This window comes from Pecten maximus, chromosome 2 (assembly GCF_902652985.1).
Source record: "Pecten maximus chromosome 2, xPecMax1.1, whole genome shotgun sequence".
Lineage (NCBI taxonomy): Eukaryota > Metazoa > Mollusca > Bivalvia > Pectinida > Pectinidae > Pecten > Pecten maximus.
The window spans coordinates 40,632,930-40,656,724 of NC_047016.1; the positions used below are offsets into that span (position 1 = coordinate 40,632,930).

The 23,795-nt window shown below is 35.4% G+C and overlaps 1 protein-coding gene across 1 annotated transcript; it reads right to left on the reverse strand.

Annotated features, from left to right (window-relative positions):
* Positions 1-20,034, reverse strand: LOC117322077 (protein DDB_G0287365-like). Its single transcript, XM_033876819.1, has 28 exons — positions 19,792-20,034; positions 19,431-19,595; positions 18,111-18,330; positions 17,441-17,613; positions 16,791-16,935; positions 16,020-16,199; positions 15,434-15,658; positions 14,912-15,016; positions 14,043-14,215; positions 13,763-13,835; positions 13,386-13,522; positions 12,799-12,929; positions 12,404-12,473; positions 11,534-11,665; positions 11,150-11,282; positions 10,368-10,428; positions 10,136-10,171; positions 9,097-9,231; positions 8,531-8,714; positions 6,830-7,045; positions 6,122-6,333; positions 5,462-5,632; positions 4,484-4,670; positions 4,102-4,152; positions 3,756-3,858; positions 1,858-1,968; positions 1,470-1,494; positions 1-191 (listed from the first exon to the last, which is right to left on the reverse strand). The coding sequence occupies exons 2-28, from the start codon at positions 19,554-19,556 to the stop codon at positions 167-169; spliced, it is 3,540 nt and encodes a 1,179-aa protein (XP_033732710.1). The 5' UTR covers positions 19,557-19,595; positions 19,792-20,034; the 3' UTR covers positions 1-166.
* Positions 20,035-23,795: the final 3,761 nt, after the last annotated feature.

A 23,795-nucleotide genomic window follows, 5' to 3' on the forward strand; every position in this document is an offset into this window, starting at 1 on the left:
TCGTATGCAATTTCTTTTATTGATAGGTTGATAACTATATTGCCGTGTCCGCCATATTGATTCATGTTCCTGGTGATTTCCTATCGCCCAGTTGACGCCGTGATTGGAGACGTGATCGTTCATTATGGCCGTTACAAATGATGAATTTTCCAGCTGAGTGCACTAATTATTTTCCAAAAATCCCGAAAAATCTGTTGAACAAACGTATAACGATTAATCAATTTCATGAATAATAACAGGTAATAATTAACTGATTCCATTAATAAAGACAGGTCACAATTACTTATTATCATGACTAATAATCGGTAGCAATAAATTGATTTCATGACCAAAAACTGGTAACAATTACCTTATTTTATAAACAATAACAGGTAATAATTAATTGATCTCATGACCAAAAATAACAGGTAACAATTGATTTTGTGAACAATAAAAGGTAGCATTTAAATGACTTCCTGAATAATATCAAGTTAATGATTAATAGGGTCAATTAACCAAACCGGATATCAGAATTATGTAATTATTAATTGATATGAAGGCAGAAAACTATATCTAGGAATGATTAAATAGCAGAAATGAGTAACAATTAGTTTAATTAACATAATGAAAACGGTTACTAAATATACCGTAAATTAAATATGATTCTACCACAATACCCTGTGTTATTCAACTCTCAGACCATCAGTTAATCATTACAGCTGTTGATTAACAATCTGTTTATACCACACGTGGTATAAACTCTGTACGCATTTTGATTGGCTAACACGGTGAACTTTGACCCAAGCTGCAATTGTTATTGACGTCATCAATACTCTAATGACGTCACATCACCGGGTCCCGGACGTCACCGGTACACTTTATTTGCATACGCGAAATTATACTTGGCCACGTTTCCCTTTGATTCAAGCCGATATTATTGTGGTAGAAACAGGTCACACGACTCGAAATTGTTGGATATGGAATTTATTTCACACGAGTAAGTTATTTTTTAAAAGCTGCAAAAAACACTCGCTAAAGGTCGTGTTTTTGTAACTTTAAAAAAATAACTTACTCGTGTGAAATGAATTCCATATCCAACAACCACTCGTTGTGTAACCTCTATTTCATTTTAATTTCGATTCTTATCTTTAAGCATGATATTAACTGAAGTACAATACACATGGTAGGAAATCACTTCTTTCCTCAGCAAAGAACTTAGAAGACTATGTGTATGTGTATATACATGTTCTTTTACATTATGTTTATGTCTATAAAATCAATGAGTGCTACATTTGGTTATGATATGATTATGATGGGTGAAGTATTGTTTTAATGTTATTGAACTAAAGGTCATGTAATGAGAGATTACGCATGGATATGCTTTGTTAACTGTTATGAAATATAGGTGATGATGTTACGTGTTAAGGTAAACGTTAAGATCAACTACTCCATGCGAAACTATAGAGAATGTTTGCGTAATTTCATCATACCGAAACGGTCTCGGCGACTCTTCATCTTCATCAGAAAGAAAAACAAAGGAAGATAATTAAGGTGACATCGTTTCTATCCGTGATTTCATTTATGTTTCATTTTCAACAGTAACAAGTATCATATTTTCACAAAATTTCCTTTCTTTGTTATCTTAATAAATAGGAAATGGTATAATATCTTATCTAAACAACATGTTCGTTATATAAATATGTTCCTTATCGTACTAACAACGCTGAAATTAGGTTCAGCAACAATAAGTTTTTGTAAGTAAAGCGTGTTTAAACTTGGGCTATAAATACAAAGGATATAATTCACGTACAATGATTCTCTATTAAACAATATTTTGAAATGAACCTTTTTTCTCCCGACATGTAAAAAAATACTCACGGCATAGGTGCATGTTACAGTCTTTTGACTCTTGGTTAGGACCGACACAGTCATGTCCTGCATTTTTTGGACTCGGATTGTCGCATGCCCGATTCCTACCAGTCTTTCCACCTATTGATGAGAAGTTTATAGTCAGAAACTAATGTATAGACGAAATATAACATAGTAACACAAATGACAAAGGAAGGCAATTTCTGATCTGGTCTGGTATCTAACTCACGATTTACGGCACCTAATCGCCCAGACTGATATACCCGCAACTTATACCACTGCGCCACATCTACGTTCCATTTTATACGTTATATAGTGACGGCAAAAAGAAACGCAACTTTATTTTCGATAGTTATTATTTTACATGATTCTTTGCAAATGTGTTCGTGGTGTATGTCTCTCGCTTATTTTATTATGACTGAATACATTTTGAAGATTTTTGCTGTCCTATCACAGACGGTGCTTGCGTGACTACTTTTAAAACAAGGGTACCCTACGCCGTTTCCTGATCCAAATAAGTAGCATGTGTGCCAATCCTAGGCATCAGTCGCTGCTCCTTCTCTTCATAACCTTCATCCATCAACAAGGTATACTTCTGAATAAGGGCCTGCATGAATTTAACGACATTATACGGGACGATAACACCACGACGTCGATAGACACGTTGGCGTCCATCTCACCTGTAAAGCTTAAGGCGAGACTCGTCATTGAACAACATGCGTTTCCAATAGACCAAACGAAACTCGGGTGCATGTACAAGCAGCCACTGCATCGACGTTTGTTTCGCATCTGCGTTAGTGGTAGACCAACGAAGGGACGTCATTGCCTTAATTGAAACTCCCGCAACCGATTCCTAACTGTTCTTGGACACACTTGCCGATTATGAGTGAGAAATTGGCTTCGAAGATGCGAGATAAATATGCCTCTATCTTTACGTCGCCGCGTAATGCGCGGGCGTCCTCTCTTGGAAAGGTCACCAAATCTGCTTGTGGCCCGGCATTATCAGAGCAATAACCCTACCCCTATCGATTTCACTCAATCGCGGCATTTCGATATACAATTGCTTCGAAAAGAAATGCTGTGTAACTGATATGTACTTTTCCAATGTTTTATTTGTAATGGTTGACCACTAGCACATATGGCGCAAGTACCCCGGAAATACGCTTTCTTGAAAAATCTGCTGAAAGCATGCAGAGTCGAGCGGGGTGACGGTCGACTGAATTTTAACTAAAGAACATTTTCCCATCAGTGATCATAACAATTAGTGAGCTTTACCTATTAGCCACGATAGATACCAATTCATTACATTTTTTAGCAATGAAATAATTATATGGTTTTATGGTGAAAATATAAGTGATATGTACCCTCGTTCTTGACCAACAAAAGCGCAATATTTGGAGTGAATATCGCTCTTGATGGAACTATGTTTTTAATAATACAGTTAGTAAATTAACAGAGCTGCATATTAAAAATGAAATGGGTAAATAAAAAAACATAATATAATATTTCTTGTTTCTTGATAAATATCAGTTATTCACCCCATTCGACATAATATTTTTTCATCACAAAACAAGGAATATCCTCTATATACTATGACAAAAGAAAGAGGTGATATGCAATATGGTTTGGTATATATATTTTTAACGTGTTTTTATTATCCTTGATACTCCAGGGGTTACGTTCGATTTCGCTCTCATGGAAAAATCTAAAATTCTGTCACCGCAATCTTGCGGATAAAACCGTATGACTAGTTCGATACTTTGATGAACATGAAATGAATATCGAGGTCGCCTTACAGTTACAATGAATTGCTTTGTATTTCGAAAAAATCAGCTGATCAGAATTTTTTCTCCCGACACAAATCAAAAAGCTTGTCTTGTGCCTGTGATTAAGCTTATTGTGCATACCTCCACACATAGCGCTGCATTCCGACCATTCAGTCCACTCGTTATATCCACCGTCTACCACTTCTCGCGAGGTGAAGGGATGAGTAAGTCCTGCTCCCCAGTCCTTAGTATGGGGAAAAAACACAGTTAACGAACTTAAGGAAATCATCGTCAGTATCCAATGATAAATAATACGAGTTGACTATGAGTTCCTATTTATTTCGAGCAAATGACATTCCAATCCTTTGGATAATTTTCAGTTACTTTGATAAAAATTACATTTTCTTAGTTATTATCTTTTTTGTCAGTTGCAATACTCAAGACGTGTTGTAGAAAATGCAGCATTACAGCCTAATGATTTACTGACCTGGTCTGGTCCGCTGTAATACGTGTCCATTGGATTTTGTAATTTGTTCGTCTACAACAAACAAAAAAACAACAAATAAATATCATTAATAAAGTAAAAGTACTTCCTTCCTACTGATTAGAATATGGAACTTAGGAGTATGCAACGTACACAAGTGATTTGTCTCAATATCGCTGACGTATTTGATAAAATTTCCAAAACCATGATATTACCTTATATCGATAATTTATGGAGATTCAGTTGTATATTACCCACCTAGTATAGCTATATTAAGATATCTGCCAAAAGTAACAGTAGCGTTTATGATCTTAATTGAGATTGGTTTTGATTATAGTTTATCTTTTCAATTTTGAGTGGGTTTTACCGAGTGTTTAAATGTTACCTGATCTGATGGGTTAGCGATCGTTTCCTGGGCAGGTGGGGTGGGTGTATCTCGTTGGCTGCAATCTGCGTCAGACAGATTCCCTTGTGTGATACGTATACGTAAGTTAGGGCACGTGTTACTCGTACAATCGTAGTAGTTTCTTGTCGCGCGATCCTCCAAGGTCATCATCTTCACATACAGCATCCTACAGTACACTCTTAATGTTAGTTTTCAATATCAAAGATGGTATTTATATACCAGACAGGGTGTATACACATGTGAGTTGAATGTAATCACGCCATACATTACATATATTGTAGTTTTAATCAATCTCTTATAAAAACACTGTTGATAGGTACCTATGCAACTTACATTTGCAACTGAAAGTATAAACAAAACTTTATGTCAGTAAATATCGAATACCAAATATATTTTTAAGTTTGATAATGTGGGGAAATATGGTATATTTATAAATGCAGTACTGTTCAAGTTGCTATTTGATGTGACAAAAAACACGTACGTATGAGTAAACAAGAAATATCTTTAAAAAAGATAAACGGCATAGTTTTAATGCTGGTGGTTATAATGTAAATCTGCTGGTGAAATAAATTAACCAACTAATTAATGAATGCGCAGTTTCAGCACGGATAACAAAATTATATCAGTTTGAATCATTTTTGGTTATAATAAGACTGCATTTGAATCAAGAATATAATTCCATTAATGTGTCATTTGAATAGATACATCCACTTGTTCAGCTTGCATTCAATCTTAATTTTGTTTCGTCTTTAACTGCATTTCTGCATTTTGCATTTACCGCTACATTGACCAATCACATACTTCATCTTGACCAGTAACGCCACTTGTCGCGTCATATCCGGAGCCAAAAGAAAATAATACGGCTATGCCGAAAAATCTTGAACGGAGTCGGGGTCCCATACGGCTTTCCATGCTAACATACGTGATACCTAACATTAAAGCTGTATCATTACGTACCCTGTGTTGCTGTTGAAGTAGTACTTTGCCCCTACAGTATCATCATCTATATCTTGTATGCTGTTAACTTTGGTCCAGGCTGCTGTACCCCAGGCGATTTTAGGATACCATGACATAATGTTGAAATTAGCGTCACGTGGCAGACAGAAACCAATGCGTATCGGGAAATCACTGCGTATTCAACATATGGCGGAAGCTTGTGTTAATTAAAGGGAGATTTATATCGATGACATTCATGTTGATATAGCATGTTCGCTTTTGCATTTCTTAATGACAAATTCAACGTCAAGTTTGTTTTGAATCTTTGTAACGCATTGAAAGAAAAGAAAAATATATTTTGAACAGATCTTACTACATCTATAAAGAATAGGAAAAAGCATGTGACAATATGTTTTCTGTAACCTCAGCTGCAGAAAGTATACTTCCGTAAAAATCATTAACAAGGTCATTGTTTGAGATTTGAAATGCATACATGAAAATATATTACATGTAGATATGCTTTGAAATTTTTCACGCAGATATGTTTGAAGAAATCGTCAATATGGATTGAAAATGACACAAGAAGTTGGTACAAATTTCCATCCAACGGAATAAGTAGAAATTGCTATTTATAAACATTGTTTCATATTTTCTCAATATAAAATTCTATACACTACTCACCTTACCATTCCACGCATCGTTATCTGATATTCTGAGGGTGATCTATCAGCCCAGTGAATTGAGTAACTGTGCTGTCCGTCCGCAATCATTGAGAAACTATTTGTGAACTCATTTGCAGATGACGTCAGATGTCTGGGGTATTCAGGTACATCGTCACGTGATGCAAACGGCCTCAGTGCTTTATCCCCCGTAGACCTGACTGAAAACTTCATCTATAAGAATAGATTAGTCGCTTAAATTTATTTCATAAAAAAACGATTTGTCAGCTTTTCACATATTTAAATATAACGGCATTGATCGTTTGAAATAGCATCTAATTCGCACCAACAAATTAAACAAAAACAGTTTTAAAACAGCTTGCATTTCACACTGACAATTGTGTCCAAACATTTAGAGGCGGGTTACGGTATATAGATTGCGGGATAAAATTAAAATCATTTATGTTTTATTTAAAAGAGATATTCCAACTTTTGAAGGGGTATAGGTTTGAAAATAAAAAAAAAAACATGAAAAACAGCCTATCTTTGATTTCAATTAATTATAATCTGTCGGAATGGTCCTGCCCTAGTACACAGTTTGTTATAAATGGTTTGATATAAATGTCATCCACCGACTCACCTGTATATAAAATTTACCATAGTTTGACAAATAGATGTTTACTCTAAAAACGGGACACATAATAAGACTATGCAATGATAAAGTGATTACCTCTATATACCTGTGCGGACACATCATCAGGTTCCATGAATCACGGAATATGCACTGGGGTGTTACCATATACGGGTCGGACCTAACAACAGTACTGTCGGCGAGTGACGTGACCGATCCGTCTATATCTACAAACTTGGAGGCAAGGTCGCCATCTAGATCGTCGAACCCGTGTATGCTACTGTTACCATCATACACCCTGTTACCCGTGAGGAGCTGAAAAAGGAAAAAGGAAAAACATATTATGTTGAGAAATCTCTGTGAAAGAATACTGTATAGTTGCTAAATTTCATAGGTCTATTTCGCGGTTATCACCGTCGGAGTAACTTCGCGGTATTAAATATCGCATAACACTACCTTGTAAATATTTTGCACTTTAAAAGCGATTATATATACATTTTGCATATACGCATGTATAATATCCACTCGCGGTATAAATATTCGTTGGGCATTTCTTTTCGCGCTATATTAAGTAACGAATATTACCAAATAACCAGTACAAAAGTAAGTATAGATGGTATATCTTCATTGTTGTTAGCTGTAGTTTTTTATTATTTCAATGTTCATCCTTGAAGACTCTCAACTGATTTTTATTCAGTTTGGAAATTAAGTATGAAATACGTTGCGCGATGTGACGTTACATATAGTTCATAAAACACACTTGGAAAAAGATTATAACTCGTATACTGCAAAATAAAGATAGTGTCTCCTCAATAGATGAGTGGCGCGGATGTCAATAATTGTACTTTTGTATTATCCTTCGCCAGTAACACTCGATAAAGCTATTAAGTTAACCTGATGTGAAACATATACCGTATAGCGGGAAATTTTAGCGGTCATAAAATTTGGCGATTTGTTGATGAAAAGTGAAAGTTAAATTTTGGCGGGTTAAAAATTAGCGATTTTCCTTAAATCTAGGGTTTTAATTTGGCGTTGAGCATAAATATTACCTACCGGTAAATACTGTATATATAATTATGTTATGTCCATACATCCTATCCGGGTTGATTAAGAGTGTTGTGTATTATCAATCCTCTGTCTCGAAACCGGAAACTATTACCCAAAAATTTCAGACGAACACATACATGTAGATTTGTCAAATTAGTGTTTATATGAGTATGTGTACAAGCAACAGACAAAGAGAATTTAATCAACCGTATGATATCGACGTGGTCATCTATTGTATGATATTTTTACATACAGGTAAGTTTAACAATGAGTCTACAGGTAAAGTGTTAACACCAGTCCATTGGATGTTATAGGTAGATGGCTTTGTTTTCACAAAAATTAATTATGATGCGATATCTCATATATGTCATACTTGTATAGCTATATATGTATCGTGAGTAGTTGTTCATTAGCTATTTATACCTATTCGGCATTTTGGCCGACAGGTGCCAGGCAACAACCAACGTTACGCACTAGTCGTTGCTCTCGGGAGTTATCAAAGGCGGTCGGAACGGAAATATTGGCAAAATTGAAATTTTCGCGTCTTTGTAATTGGCGGTGTTAAAATTTGACGGCTTAAATTTTGGCGATCTATATACGGACCCGCCAAATCGTCAAATTAAAGCCCCGCTAAAATTTCCCGCTATACGGTAACTGATTTAATTCATTTTACTATTGTCGATGACACCATAGCATCTACGACAAGAACATAATACATTATTGGTTTACAGTCCAAAGACAGAATGTATTTACCGAGTCAGCGAATCCAAATTTGACGTTTTTGCTGCCACTGATCGGTGAGGTACTGACTTTGTTGTGTCTCTTGTAACCTAGGGCACCCGCCTTCCTGTACTGATCCGATGTAAAATTCCCAAAGAACGTATCGAACACATATGACGGTCCAACATAGAACGCCACACCTTGAATAGGCATGTTGCTAGGAAACAAGAATCAATGAAAAAGGGTCACAAGGTACTTATCATCACTGTCGGAACAGAATTTAATGAGAGGTGAATACACCAAGAGGTTGGTGAAAGAGCATTGGAATAAATGGTGAGACATCCGAAATGAAAAGCAAGCTTTGGTTTAAATTTTCAATGTCCCTTCAGAAGAGGACTCAAATGAAATTACGATATATATGTGTGTGTGGTAGAGTAAATATGGGTCTGATTTTTAGATCCGTATGGTCACCATATTTTCTAAATGGTTATTATAAATGAAGAAGATGCGAAGCATTAAAAAACACATGTATAACAGACACTGTTTAAATGCATAATAAAGATATCTGAAGTGGCTATGAGTTAATATATTTCACTTACTAATCATATCTCCGTGGCACAGACCGCTGTAGCATTCGTTTCCCTTCAATACCAAACCCCCATTCTGGGTCGCCGACGTTCTCAGTCTCCCCCAGAACCACGCTTTTTGAAAGGAACTGTTTTTGATTAAACGCCCTGGAAAACCACAATGGATTAACATGATGGACAGTGGAACCAGCCCTTGTTGTTTTAAGTGTCGCGTGTACTTCAAGTAATGTGGTATGGCCTTTCATTTGATAAAGATACTCCGGAACCGGACAGCTAACTGTACGGATACTTATGAAAACTATTAAAATCGCTCTGGAGCATTCGGAAATATATTCATTGAAATACTTTTTATTTAACATTCACTCCATAACTGAACGTCAAAACTTTGGTAACCAAAATATTCTGTAGTGCGAGTTCATGGTTATAACAATTTATTTATTTATTATTTTTTTTATCTCCTAATCATATTTCAATCATTATCAACAAACAAGAGCGTATTATAGGAACAAACCAACCAATTGTTTTTCGATAGACTTTAGTTTTAACGTTTTGGAGTATATCATTAAAATTCTTGAATTCAAAATGGCAATTATGGTTTATAACAAAAGTTTAGGGTCTCATATAAACGTAATCAAAAAAAATGTTTGGTCCTTCAGCTCAAACTTTTCCAGGGTAGCTATTTTGAAATTGGGTGAATTTCGCAGTGAAAATTCTAAAAAATCTTAAATGTTTACCTGTTCATTATTATGACCTGAACTTTTGGAAAACAAATTCAATCGGACTTCCGAAATTCATATCAACATTTCTTATGGATAGTTACCTATCAGGTTACACATCTTTTTTGCTACTTCATAACATATTGGCCAATCAGTGGCTGCCAGACATTTTATCCCTGGTTCATCTTTCTATACACAGGGGATGTTTAAAAAGTCTATTTTTTTCAATTAGTTCGTTGTTCCCTATAAAGTTAAGTTATTCAGTTTAAAATTACTAAAATTGATGTCAGAATCCAAAAGAAAAACTGAAGTTCCAGATTAAATAATGGTCTTACCCGACAAGAACTAATGATGTGACGCTCCCGGCTAGTCTGGGGATGTAAAAATAAATAATCAAATTCATCAAATAAATTGAGAAAACATTTCAATTTACAAGTACATAGATTATTACCGCATGGAGATATTGTAAGTTTGATTTTAATTATTACTATATATATAGTTACAAAACGTTATCTGTTATTTTTAGTCATATCTAATTTTGTCTGGTAATCATAGGATACTACTCACGAGGCCCTTTGCAGAGTGAGCCAGCCTCCCTTGATCCATGCATTCCGTCCGTTCTGGTAAGCTGAAAATGTATTGTTTACATGCATTTATATTATAAGCAGTAAAAAAACCCGGTTAATTGAACTTTTTTTCCTGTGATGATGCGTTAATATAAAAAGTTAATTTTAATTATGTTATGATATCCGCAATGTTGACAGTTCGTGCGAGAATATACCACCAATCACTTCAATCGACTAACACATTTATCCAAATTGACACGGTGTTCGATCGGTGTCGAGAAAGATTAGTTTTTAACCTACCCTGTCAAGCAATATATAATATCTATATCCAAAACACAATAATCTATGAAAACTACAGATCCCATTTAGATTGCTCATTTACATACGGAGTGAAAAAGTAAACGTTGGACACAGTCTTCAAATTAATTATTTCGCTATTGGATACATAAAACCCAAATAACAGTCCTGTAGTGATCACCTTCGAATCTATATGTCCCTGTCCTTTGATAAAATCAATCAATCTTGCATATTTTGAGATATCACTGGATACCTAATGATATTAACTCACAATTGTTCATGACCAAAAGCAATTACGATACACATTTCCTGTCGGAACAAAATTGTTCTTTACAAGCTTAATTTATCCGTAAGTTACATGAATGTGGAGAATTCAGATGTAACTGGGAAAGATAAAGCGTAATACAATTATATTGAAATATTAATAGAAATAGCATTTATTAAAATATCTTGAATATATTACAGATTATTTCATTGTCTACCTACCAGTAAGTCTGTCGAGGATGACGTGTTTGTCAGCAGATGTTTTATCAAGAGGATTTTCCTTCGGGAGGTAAAATTGAGCTGTTACGATATCACCGGTATTTTCATCCAGGCTGTTATCAATGAAAAGGCCATCCTGTATATAAGAAACATCAGGTACACAATCAGATCATCCAATATGTTATACAATTGTAATGTGTATCAATAATCGTTTTCTACATCAACCCGTGACGTCTGACCATATGCACAGTCCTAGTCTTGGATGTAAATGACTTTCATTGTTTCGTGTCGTCTTTCACTAACATGTTGCGTTAAGAGGTCGATGTAAAAACGCATCGTCTAAACAACATCATACCAATATATTCTATTTGTATATATACACAATACCTTGTTCGAATGAGCGATATTGTTGGTAAACTCCGTGATGGCGGTATAATGAGCCTCCTCTCTCTGCATGAAACCTTTGGTAGCGGACAGACCAAGTGGGACATCGGGATAAAGATACCAGTACCCCTTATCCTAGTGCAGTAAAGATTAATTAATAACATAAACAAATGTGACATATTTACATTGGAAGTATAATTATCATCTGTGACAGTATCAGTGCATTAAAGATAAGATCCGACACCGGGAGTAACAAAATTATATCAAATAGTACAAACGGTATAAAAATCAATACATATATGAAACATCAACAAGGGAAAAAAATAACAGTGTTCTAAATATGACCGAATATTAACCAGATGTTAGGTACCAAGTATTGAGACAGAGTTATTGAATGTCATCAAGATGCAATTAATTTGAATTGCAATTAAGAGAAGCCCATTCTTTGAATGATAGTAATAGGGTAGAGTATGTAACATTTAGGATTGTGTATAGAAATATTCAATAACCTACTCTCACTATCAATCAATAATCATAACTCTTTGTCGGAGAAGTAGCATATTTAAAGCCTTTCCTTTCAGTGATTATATATTGAGTAAAGGTTCACTGATTTCAATCTCGAGGGAACACTTAAGCATGTAAATATTTAATATACTTGAAATAGAACTGTAGATGAGTAATTATAGTGATAATTACTTATTTAGCACAACAGGTGATTCCATAACAGACCGATACTGAAATGTTTATCTTTAAATATTATACGTCGTGTCCGATGAATCCAATGTACTTGTCGAAGCGTTTCAGAATACGTATGACTACCATTGGTATACTTCATTTATTTTTAGCAATGATGGATATATTGTTGTTTATTACCTCACTTCCGGCGGCGACATTGTTCCGTAATATTGTATTGGGGTTGGTGATCCAGTACGTGGTTGGTTCGCTGTTTGGTTAGAAAATAAATTTAGAAAACATATCCTCATACTAAAGAATCACTTTACGTTACATTACATTTCACCACCAAGTATAGTTATCACTCTCTATAGATTTGCTTTCAGATGTCCTGAAAAAATCAGCCGTCTTAGAATTTAGTCAATATGGTTAATGTAGTGTACTGCGTGAAGAAATATCAATTGCGTGTACTTTAAATACATGTACATAAGTATATTTGTGCAACTTTGATTAAAAAACTGAATATTTTTTATACGACTTTTTTTCCGGTATTCTACAGGAAACGAAATTATAATTACTTATTATAGCATGCATACCTATCCGATGATATAAGCAAGCCTTTTCTGGTACTGGCTCCGAGATTTCCATCAAAAAGTGTTCTCTTTTCCCCGCCGTCCTCCAAGAAATAGCAGTGACCAAGAGACTCGTACCCCACATTGTCCATTAACTGATGGTGTAATGGTAATAATTTGTTTCATAAGCAGAGTCTTGCTCGTTGGTTAGTTGAATTCTATATCTAAGAAAGCCAAGTATCAGTAATATATGACAGCAGATTTTAATATTTTGAAGAAAAAAAAGATATTTAGTAGATATGAACCTTGTTTCATTAATGCATATCAAAGTGTGATTGTACATTCAAATTCTTCGAATTTGATACAATGAGGCATGTACTTGCATACGTAACTATTACATAATGTAGAGAGTGTCACGTCCTCGTAACGGCCAGTGTCACATGAGGACAACAAAATGTCATTACTTGTGTCATACATTCTATTCAATAAGGATATTGTCCAGGATACCATCTGTAGTAATCGCTATCTTTGAAAAACACATGATAATAGATTAAGGAAACATTAAATACCCTATTTTACTACAGTAGAGCGTAAGCAAAATATAATCTTACCACAAGACCGTGTGTGCCATGGACCGTGACACACCTACCGAAGGTGTGGTGGATAGAGTTATCCCGGATATAGGTTGGCTTGGGATACTCCGGACTATCCACATCCTCACACATGTGGAAATGGATCGGGTAGTGACCTGAATCGGACGTATCATTTTAAACCATCGAGACATTTTTCATTCAAAGCAAATATTTTACAAGTTATATACAAATTAATGTAGTGTAAATGCAAATTTAAATAATATTTGCAAAAGGGACAGTTCCGTTAATTCGATATTGGGGTTCTATGGGATTTTATTTTTTGTGCGAACAAATCCGAAATATTTAATTTATATTCGTACAATATGCCACACTAAATATACATTAACGTTACGTACCTAGGTCCGTCTGTTTGCCTAAATGGTAGAATTCGGCTCCCTCGATATGTACGTTGGTAAATCCTTTAAGAACCTGTAAATTATGGTAATATTCTGTGTAAATAGTCTACAATTGTCACGGATAACGCTAAATGGCAATATATTGGTATCGGTAATACCATGTATATACGAAAGTTGATCAAACGAAATGTGACTGGTCCATTTTGTAGACATCAAATAACTTGCAATTAAGCAGGAAATTATACCAATGATTCGCTTTCAGAAAGTTAAATAAGCCTACCTTCACGTGCCCACCGAATGTGTCGTATGCGTAGTCGTCACAGTTACCGTTAACAGTAGGACAAAATGAATTCATGATGCCCTCTATAACGATATTTCGCGACAGTAGCGCCACCTCGCCTCTCATATCGACGTTATTTTCCACCCCGCCGTAGTGCATATATTTCGGAAGGACTGCAGGATTTCAATAAAGTTTAATTTGAAGTTTCATATTGCAAATATTGTACGAAATAACAAATAGCTTTCTAAAAACGAAAATTTGATTAAGACATAATGTACAATTAGGTGTAAATATCAATGATGTCCGAAAAACAATCGAAACGGGGTCGATATGTACCTTATTATACCTGACAGTGTTCGTTGAACATATTTCCTCGATTCAGAAATGGTCCATTATGATGTATTTAGGTGGGTTGAACAGGTTTTTCTATCAGCCACTATGATATACACACATTATATTTTTTCAAAACTAACCAAATGGAAATCAATCCTTTTCTCCATATTTTTATGAAGTTAATTTTCCCCTGTAATGAAGAATGCTAGAAGGACGAAACAGTTGTGTTTTGCAGTTATTTTTCGTTTTATTTTTGTCCAGACATCATTTTCGTTTCCTTAATACAGACATCAAAATGATACACATAAATACAATGGATATGCACTCACTGCATTTTACACAATTAATATGATAAACAGTATTCAAAACATTTCATTGGAAACTCAGTAACCTATTATTTGTATTGACGTATTTATTAATAATCGTAATTGTCATAAAAACACGTTCAATGAAAAAGGATGAAACCTGCTCTGTCCCTTAATGACCTATACAATATATAACAGTGACGTACGGCTACATCGATAGTAACAACTTACATTCAACCTTGACTTGTTTACTGGTGCAGTCATTACAGCTAGCAACTGTGGCTACTTCCGCTTTTTCCATGTTGTAGTCAGTCGAGGTCAGTAACAGGCGATCACCTGTAAATATGCTATATTTATCAAAGTACTGCTCTAGTATCATTGGGGAAACATTTACTTACCCCACTCGGTACGAAAACTAATTGCAAACTGAAACTATGTGCACTGTTATCAATTTGATCGTGATATAACTTTGTATGTGTTCAACGATGAATAAACGCGCTTTGTTTAGTGTAATTTATTTTATTCAGTTTCAAAAACTGCTACAGCATTTTTTCTTCGAAGTATTGAATATAGGGGATTAGAAAATATGTATAGTATTAGAAACAGGCCAAATCCTCTTGAATACATGATAAAAATATAAACACATACCAAATTTTAAAAAGTGGGACAGAGTCTTCGATTTTAAAGAACTTAATAAACAAAGAACGGTTATTTCAAAAACTCCAAGTGATTTATAATGTTTAAAACCCTTACCTTCTTGCCATGAACTAACGTCATCAACAAGATCCAGAAGAAGAATGCTAGCTGTCTTAGTCACCACCTTAAACTCGACCCTGTGATTTTGCCATACCGTTATGTCTTTCGACGTAGTTTTACTTATTGCTACCATCTTAAGGTCATTGATTTCCACACTGGCCTCTGCTGTTTGATAGTAGTGATTGACAGGGGTCAGTGTCTCCATTGTTTTCGTTGGGTCACCTTAATTTTTAAAATAAATTGATTGTTGTTAATTTGTAAGTAAAAGTTATTCAGCTGTTAAACACCAGATTCATTTAGATGGTTTATGCATGTATATTAAATATACTTCAACTATCAATAAGATAATGACAAAACCAGACAGTTATTGTACATTGACCTGTAAACTTCAGACAGTCAATCAAGCCAGTTGAGCTAACTGGACGCTGACGATCCATGCTAAATTCAAGAATATAATTAACATCGCCAGGGAAACAATTATTCTCGTTGTTATAGTAAATTATCGAGATTAATTTAAATTTCAAAAAAACTTTTTTTTTTTTTTTTTTACTTTTCATTCATTTATTTATTATTATCATTTTACCTTTTACAGTAGCTAGAGCATAAGCGTCGAATCTCCCAATACGTCTTATCTGACCTTGACCTTGCTGAATACCAGCTATTGTCTCAATGGCATCATAGACAGGAGAGAAATCAGTCTGTATTTGGTCCGAAACCATTGTGTACTGAACCCCAATCATGACAACTTTGCCAACGGGAATACCTGCAATATGTAAAATAGCAAGTGATATGATTTGGTGTTAAATGAATTATGAAATATATTTCCGTGATTGATAATAAATCAAATCATGCAATATATATATGTCAAATTTACGGATTTGGCCGTGATATTCATAATCACAATACAGATCGTTTCTTCTAACACATAGTTTAGCTTCACCACAGTCCACGGCTATGTTGATCACTTAAGCCAAGGGCAAATTACATTTCGAAAGCTTTTGATATATTTGATCGGCCGTGTTATATTTAATTTGATTTAACATACCTGGTATTTATCATAAATAAGTACAAATGAAAGAGCAGTCCCAACGAGGCCTGATTTTTTTATCATTTTAACCAATCATATTGTACCAAGGTATTATACGTATAAGGCGCATAGCTCGAGTTGTCATTACTTTAAACCTTATATACTCCATAGCTTTAAGTTATATCAAATATATTGGTTACATAGCATTATCTTTCACAGTAAGCACATAAGTTCTGTATCATTACCTCTGACGTGTTCTAAACAAAATATTTCTTCGAGTTTCCATTAAAATCTGTAATGGTTTGATGATTTTGTAGCAGGGCTTACCCGACAGGTGAGAGACGATCTCGGTTACAGTCGCCGTCGCCTCAGCAGACGTCACTCCGCTGGTAGAGTACATTTTATTACTGAAGAGTCCGCCATCAGGGTTAAACGTGTAAATGGCCAGTCCCTCTTGTTGCTGTCGAGGTGGCTTTAACGAAAACATATGTCAACAGGTACATGCTAAAGGCGTAAAACAATGGTGTTATCAATTTAGGTACAACATGTTGAAATAACTATGAAAACATGCAATTATTTGCTTATTATTATTTAAAGTATATCACAAAGTTACAAGAAATAAATAATTGAAACTATTTGTGAAACAAGGAAAACAAAATGAGCACTTTAACAGCCCATAGTCCCAAACCTGGGGTAAATTCATTATCCTAATTTAGAACATACTATAAATCTGTAAGCTGGCACAATTTAAATATATGGCGATCCATAACCTTAAAGGTATTATAAGATCTGTACATACAAGACATTCTGGCATCCCAGATGATTTGAACAAGATTTTTCAAAGCAAAGGTATATCCTTACTATTCTCGCAGTAGAGTTTACAGATGGGGCGGAGATCAATTCACTTTCCACGTATTACTAGTATTGACAAACAAAAAGCATCACCTGCAAATACAATGTTTACTGTATTTACTTACACGATCATCTGTAGAGAAAAAGACCAAGCCATTGGTTTTCTGTAGTCTGGGAACGGTGTGTGTTAGCTTGGTCCATGCTTGTTTCTTTTTACCGTGGATTTCTAGTGTTCCTCCATCGTCAACTCCCACAAACTTCTGACCAAAATTTGGTACCGAGTATCCTTGTCGATCACCTAAAGATAGCTTATGCTATTATCATAATTTTATATAAATCATTAAAATTTATCATTATATCACATTCATTGCTTGTCTTAAACCACATAAGTGTTATAGTAACATATCATCAATGTAAATGGCCTGTGCTATTTCTTTAGCGATGTTTTGTTATTCAAAGTCTGTATGCATTGCTATCGAAATAATAATCCCGTCCTGTTGTTAGTTCAGTACATGTAATGTGGTAAAACACAATATCTCAACACATCTGATAAATGTCTCGCCATCATAATAACAAAATTTACATAATTTGAAGGGTTACACAATAGTGTACAATGTTAGTTTGACAAAGGTATAGTTATATATATTTGTGTGCAAGATGCACATATATATTACATAACTTGTAGAACAATGTCTTGGTCATTCCCTGAATAAATACATACCGCTTATCTCACCAATGTAAAATACGTTTGACCGTACTGATATTAATCTAAAAAATGTATATTAACATACATACCCGTCAAAGAAATCCGAGCGTTTGCCTCAAATGGACAGGTCTCGGAACCAATGTGGAGCTCTCCTTTCAAATGAATGAAGTTTGTAATCAACGTAAAATCTCCCTCTGGACTCCACACGAGTTTGCTATTTGTCTCCACCGTTACTCCAAACAATGACGGAGGTGACATGTCCAAGAGTACATTGCCGGCGATGCTGACGTTAGCTCCGGCTTCTGGAAGCTACAATGTAACATGAATATCTATTGTAAGATGTAGAGCCCGGTGAACAGCCACGGTCATTTTGAGGACGGTGGGGGTTTCCTTGAAGTAGCTTGGCTGAATCACTGAACAATATATGAGAGACTCGTTGCATTACTAAGCAAATGGTGTACAATGTCTTGCCTTAGGAGAAAAAAACGACATCACAAGATGGTGTGTGATCTCATGCTTCCGTGAGAAACTCAAACCGTCCCTGGTAGGGATCAAACATTCTTCTTGAATCTTGACTTTGTGACTATCTTAACTTAAATACTTTGAAAGATGGTTATACAGTTATGGCCCTTATGCAATTCCCTACGAAAATATATTTAAGTTTATGTTGTTTATAAATGAAATTGAAGTTTCTGTTGTTTATTAATGATATTTAAGTTTCTGTTGTTTATAAATGATATTTAAGTTTCTGTTGTTTTTAAATGATATTTGAGTTTCTATTGTTTATATTGATATTTAATTTCTGTTGTTTATAAATGATATTTAAGTTTATGTTGTTTATAAATGATATTTAAGTTTATGTTGTTTTTAAATGATATTTGAGTTTCTGTTGTTTATAAATGATCTTTAAGTTTATGTTGTTTATAAATGATATTTAAGTTTATGTTGTTTTTAAATGATATTTAAGTTTCTGTTGTTTTTAATGATATTTGAGTTTCTGTTGTTTATAAATGATCTTTAAGTTTCTGTTGTTTATAAATGATATTTAAGTTTATGTTGTTTATAAATGATATTTGTTTATAAAGGCAGTCACTTATTTTGGCGGTTTAATCAAACGGACACACTTACTTTAAATATTGATATGTCCACGAGGTTTAAACCTATGCTTTGTTAAATCAGGAAAATAAAATCTCGAAAAATATCAACATTGAAGAAGAATCACAGTCCGTTTAATGACTTCAGTGGAAATACATCAGTTTGATTCCAACATTTGGTAAAAGGCAAAACCGTGAACGTTTGAGCAAAAGAAAACTTCTTTGCAGTAAATTGTCTCCCAAAATTGTTCGTTTAAAAAAATGATTCTGAGCAGTTTAGTGCAAAGCATCTTTGATATTAAAAACGTCCATTACCTTGTTATCTGGCCATGTAGTGACGTCACTCCATCGGGATAAAGTGGCGTCATTGTGGGGACACGTGCTCACTGACGTCACGAAGTATAGAATGACAAGTGCCCGGTACAACTGACGTGACGTCATAACTTCTACGGGAATTGTACATAAAACAAGCTCTGAATCCTAAAAGAAAAAACACTATGTTAGCATAATTGTAGTACTTTTTTATGATTAAATAGAGATATTGGTAGATGTTTAAGGATTGGGTGACGCTTTTGACGTTCATGAAGTTACGAACTATTGCAGCAAATCTGCACCTTTTTCATGGACCTTCTATGCAGTCAAGAATACAATTATATGCTATCTATACTACACTTACCTGTCCATCAACTGCTGGTGTTAAACTGAACCGAAATGATGTCTAGAAATAAGAGGTATATTGTACAAATGTTATCGATTTGCTTGATTTAACTATCATGGCTAAAATCTATTGTTGCCTTTGTATTCCCTGTTAGTTCTAATCATTAAGACGCACCAGTGACCAGACAGAATTTACTCTTGTGGACACGAGTACCGTGTATTGTGTCCGAAATGACAGCCATTTGACCGTGTAATTTGTCGCGGCGAAAGATGTGGTGGATAATATGAAAAGTTCGTGGTGTCAGACTAGTAAACAATTTTCTATCTTGTTTTTATCTCAAAATATTTTATTGAATGAATTGATTGGGTATTCGGCAATAGCTAATGTCTATTTCAGCCCTTTCCCTATGGATTTTTACATTTCGTATATATTTTGAATACATGCTGGGGTTTTGTATATAAACCTTTTGAACGTTGCAAATTATACGATGCCCATAAAACATGTTTTATAATTTACATTTGGTTCCACAAGACATAAATTATATCAATACACTTTTTGTTGTTTTAAGTGTGTGTTACTACCTTTGTCTGTACCGGGTTAAACGACTTTCGACGGCATTAGAGGCTCAAACAGCAGAAAACAAAGAGCAATCAGAAAAAAGAAAGGAATTGTCTACATATAATTGTTGCGTTATGATTGTTGGTTTCCTAGAGGGGAGGAGAAAGGGGGTGGCGAGAGGGGGTGGAGGGTTGGAAAGAGGGGGTGGAGAGAGGGGGCAACAGACCTAGCAGAATACACTGAAACTTCTACAGGGGACCTAGTTTTATTCGTCGTCCACTATCAACATACAGATACCTTACTCTTGGTCCCTTTAATGTCCAACAAACAGGGAACATTGCAGAAGCTATATGGTTGGTATATGATGGGTATATGGTTGGTATATGGCTGGTATATGGTTTGTATATGGTTGGTATATGGTGGGTATATGGTGGGTATATGGTTGGTATATGGTTGGTATATGGTTGGTATATGGTGGGTATATGGTTGGTATATGGTTGGTATATGGTTGGTATATGGTTGGTATATGGTTGGTATATGGTTGGTGTATGGTGGGTATATGGTGGGTATATTGTTGGTATATGGTTGTTGTATGGTTGTTGTATGGTTGGTATATGGTTGGTATATGGTTGGTATATGGTTGGTATATGGTTGGTATATGGTTGGTATATGGTTGGTATATGGTTGGCATATGGTTGGTATATGGTGTGTATATGGTTGTTGTATGGTTGGTATATGGTTGGTATATGGTTTGTATATGGTTGGTATATGGTTGGTATATGGTTGGTGTATGGTTGGTATATGGTTGGTATATGGTTTGTATATTGTTGGTATATGGTTGTTGTATGGTTGTTGTATGGTTGGTATATGGTTGGTATATGGTTGGTATATGTTTGTTGTATGGTTGGTATATGGTGTGTATATGGTTGTTGTATGGTGGGTATATGGTGGGTATATGGTTGGTATATGTTTGTTGTATGGTTGGTATATGGTTGGTATATGGTTGGTATATGGTTTGTATATGGTTTGTATATGGTGGGTATATGGTTGGTGTATGGTGGGTATATGGTTGGCATATGGTTGGTATATGGTGTGTATATGGTGGGTATATGGTTGGTATATGGTTGGTATATGGTTGGTGTATGGTGGGTATATGGTGGGTGTTGGTATATGGCCAACAGGTCCATGGGTTATAGAGTGCCGGTTTTTATTCCTACTGACAAAAAGTGCTGATCCTGCTTTAAATCAGTAAACCAAACTGAAACTGACGAATATCATCGATCGCGATCATTAAATTGCGTCAATTGTTGAATCGTCTTAATGTGCATAGAGATTGTCTTAAAATCAGACGAACAGAACCTTTCAATACGGGTTTACAAAACACATAGCGGATAATGAATATGGAGCTCATAATACAACCTCCTCGTCCTTTTCCGGTGATGCTGGATAGAAAAGGGTGAAATCAAAATCAGTCTTACAATACAGAGAGGGTTGTTCTTACCGCATAAGATTCCATCGTAGTTATGTATTATCTCTGCACATTTTCCCTACAAAAGATTTTTTTATCCCGCAACATAGAAATCTTATTTTTTCAGTGTCTATATATCTTCCGATTTTAAGGTTTCGATGTTTTTGTGCGGTTATTGAGAGGATTTTACAAAGGACATACAAAATATCAGTACCTTTCTAAATTAATTAGAGTTAGGTACAGCAGAGCTAAAATGAATTAAACTGTGACTTGCTGCTGTTTTGTCCTTCTAGAACACGGCAAGGATGCTTATAGGGAGGCGACTAAAAGGCGAAACTGGCCAAAAGAAATCCGGATGGACAATCAAGGCTGTGTGCTTTGCGTAATGTTGGAAAATTATAATATAAGTGTCACTTACGGTTTACTGTCCACTGCAAAATGATTTTAAAACACCGGGTATTGCTCTAATACTTTTTTCAAGATTCGCAATGTCAGTGTATATGTTTAAATATTGTCGAATTTGGGTTGAAATCGAGATTCCGTTTCTGTGTAGACGTTCTCAGTTTTAGATGTGAACAAATATAATTTGTTTATTTGTTGTAAGTATAAAGGGCCTAGACAATAAGATCATCCGTTTAAAGCGTCTCATATTTGATACAAAAGGGTCAATGTACAACGTACACTGTCTGAATGACCTCGCTTGTATGTTTATCTATGGCTGTGAAATGTCCAATGACCGCCTTTTTGGCCGAAGGATATATATAAAGAAAACGTGAACTTATTCCAACCCTGTTTAACCGGTATAATTCCCCATGGAGATGACTTTAAAACTACCCAGGAATCGCCTTTACTGGACGAGGAAGAGGTTTTAGAGCATTTCGAGGAGGAACACGTGGCGCTATTTACACTGAATTCAGCGTCAAATCTTATTATATACATAACCTCGTCTCTCGGAGACACTGCCGGTCCCATTGTTCGCGGTTTGTCTATTTCCTACTCGGGAGGACAAACTCTTCCGCACTCGGTAGTAACCTTTCCCTCATTTGGACGGAATTTAAATTCAATTTAATTACAAATTCAATACGATCATAATCGATTTCGAATTACCATTCACCAATAAGCAAAGTGATTTTGTGTCAAATACATGATGAAGCGAGGAGTGGACCAATTATGGCATAAAAATGTTATTTGATTAATCATTCTTTCCGTTGAAGATTCGTTTTCAGCATTCGTAAATGGCAATGTTGATGATGGAATGGTGATGTCATCAATTTGTGTCTGCGCGGCATCGTGATCACATCCATTTTTTTTTTTTTTTTTTTTTCGTTTTTTCACAATTTCACCATCTATAATGTTACCACATTGTATTGCTAACTTTATCTCGATGTTTTAGCCCAAACACTATTCGGCATCTTCCTCTCCATGTTGCTACAGTGCGCTTCATGGCAGTATGAAGACGTTCCCTTCACAATAGGTATATGATGGACGCCAGTTTAATCTGGGCCTCCTCCGAGCAAATACGAAGTGTGCAATGCTCCTCCTCTGGGAGATGCTGTCAGCGGATGACGCCGCACTCGGCGCTCAATTCACTCGCTTTGAAGGCTAGATACCAAGCTGATCTACAAACAGCCAAAGTCATGGCCCATCTGTCAAGGAGAGTCTTGAACAACAGCAAGCTGACAGCCAGCACCAAGATGAAGGAATACCAAGCTGAATACCCTTCTCTATGGCAACAAAGAGGGAACACTGTATCCTTGCCAAGAACGCAGTTTGAATCACCTAACAGGACTGCATCATCAACAAGGATGCCTTGGTCCAAGTCCGGATGCCAATCATGTTCGCCATGCTCAGCCAGAGACGTCTGCACCGGCTCCGCCATGTGTGTCACACAGGTGATGGGTGCATCCCAAACGACGTTTTGTGTGGCGAACTGGCTGTGGATCAATATTAAGGTTGTGCACACATCGTTAAGTCCGGCATCAAAGAAGAATGCCTG

What these genes read in the sequence shown, in the direction of transcription:
- LOC117322077 (XM_033876819.1), bottom strand. Translation starts at nt 19,556, where the DNA reads ATGACGTCACGTCAGTTGTACCGGGCACTTGTCATTCTATACTTCGTG. An exon ending in TTGCTTATATCATCGGATAG is followed by an intron (nt 12,474 to 12,798) that starts GTATGCATGCTA and finishes CTAACCAAACAG; the next exon opens with CGAACCAACCACGTACTGGA. An exon ending in ACATCATTAGTTCTTGTCGG is followed by an intron (nt 9,232 to 10,135) that starts GTAAGACCATTA and finishes GTGGTTTTCCAG; the next exon opens with GGCGTTTAATCAAAAACAGT.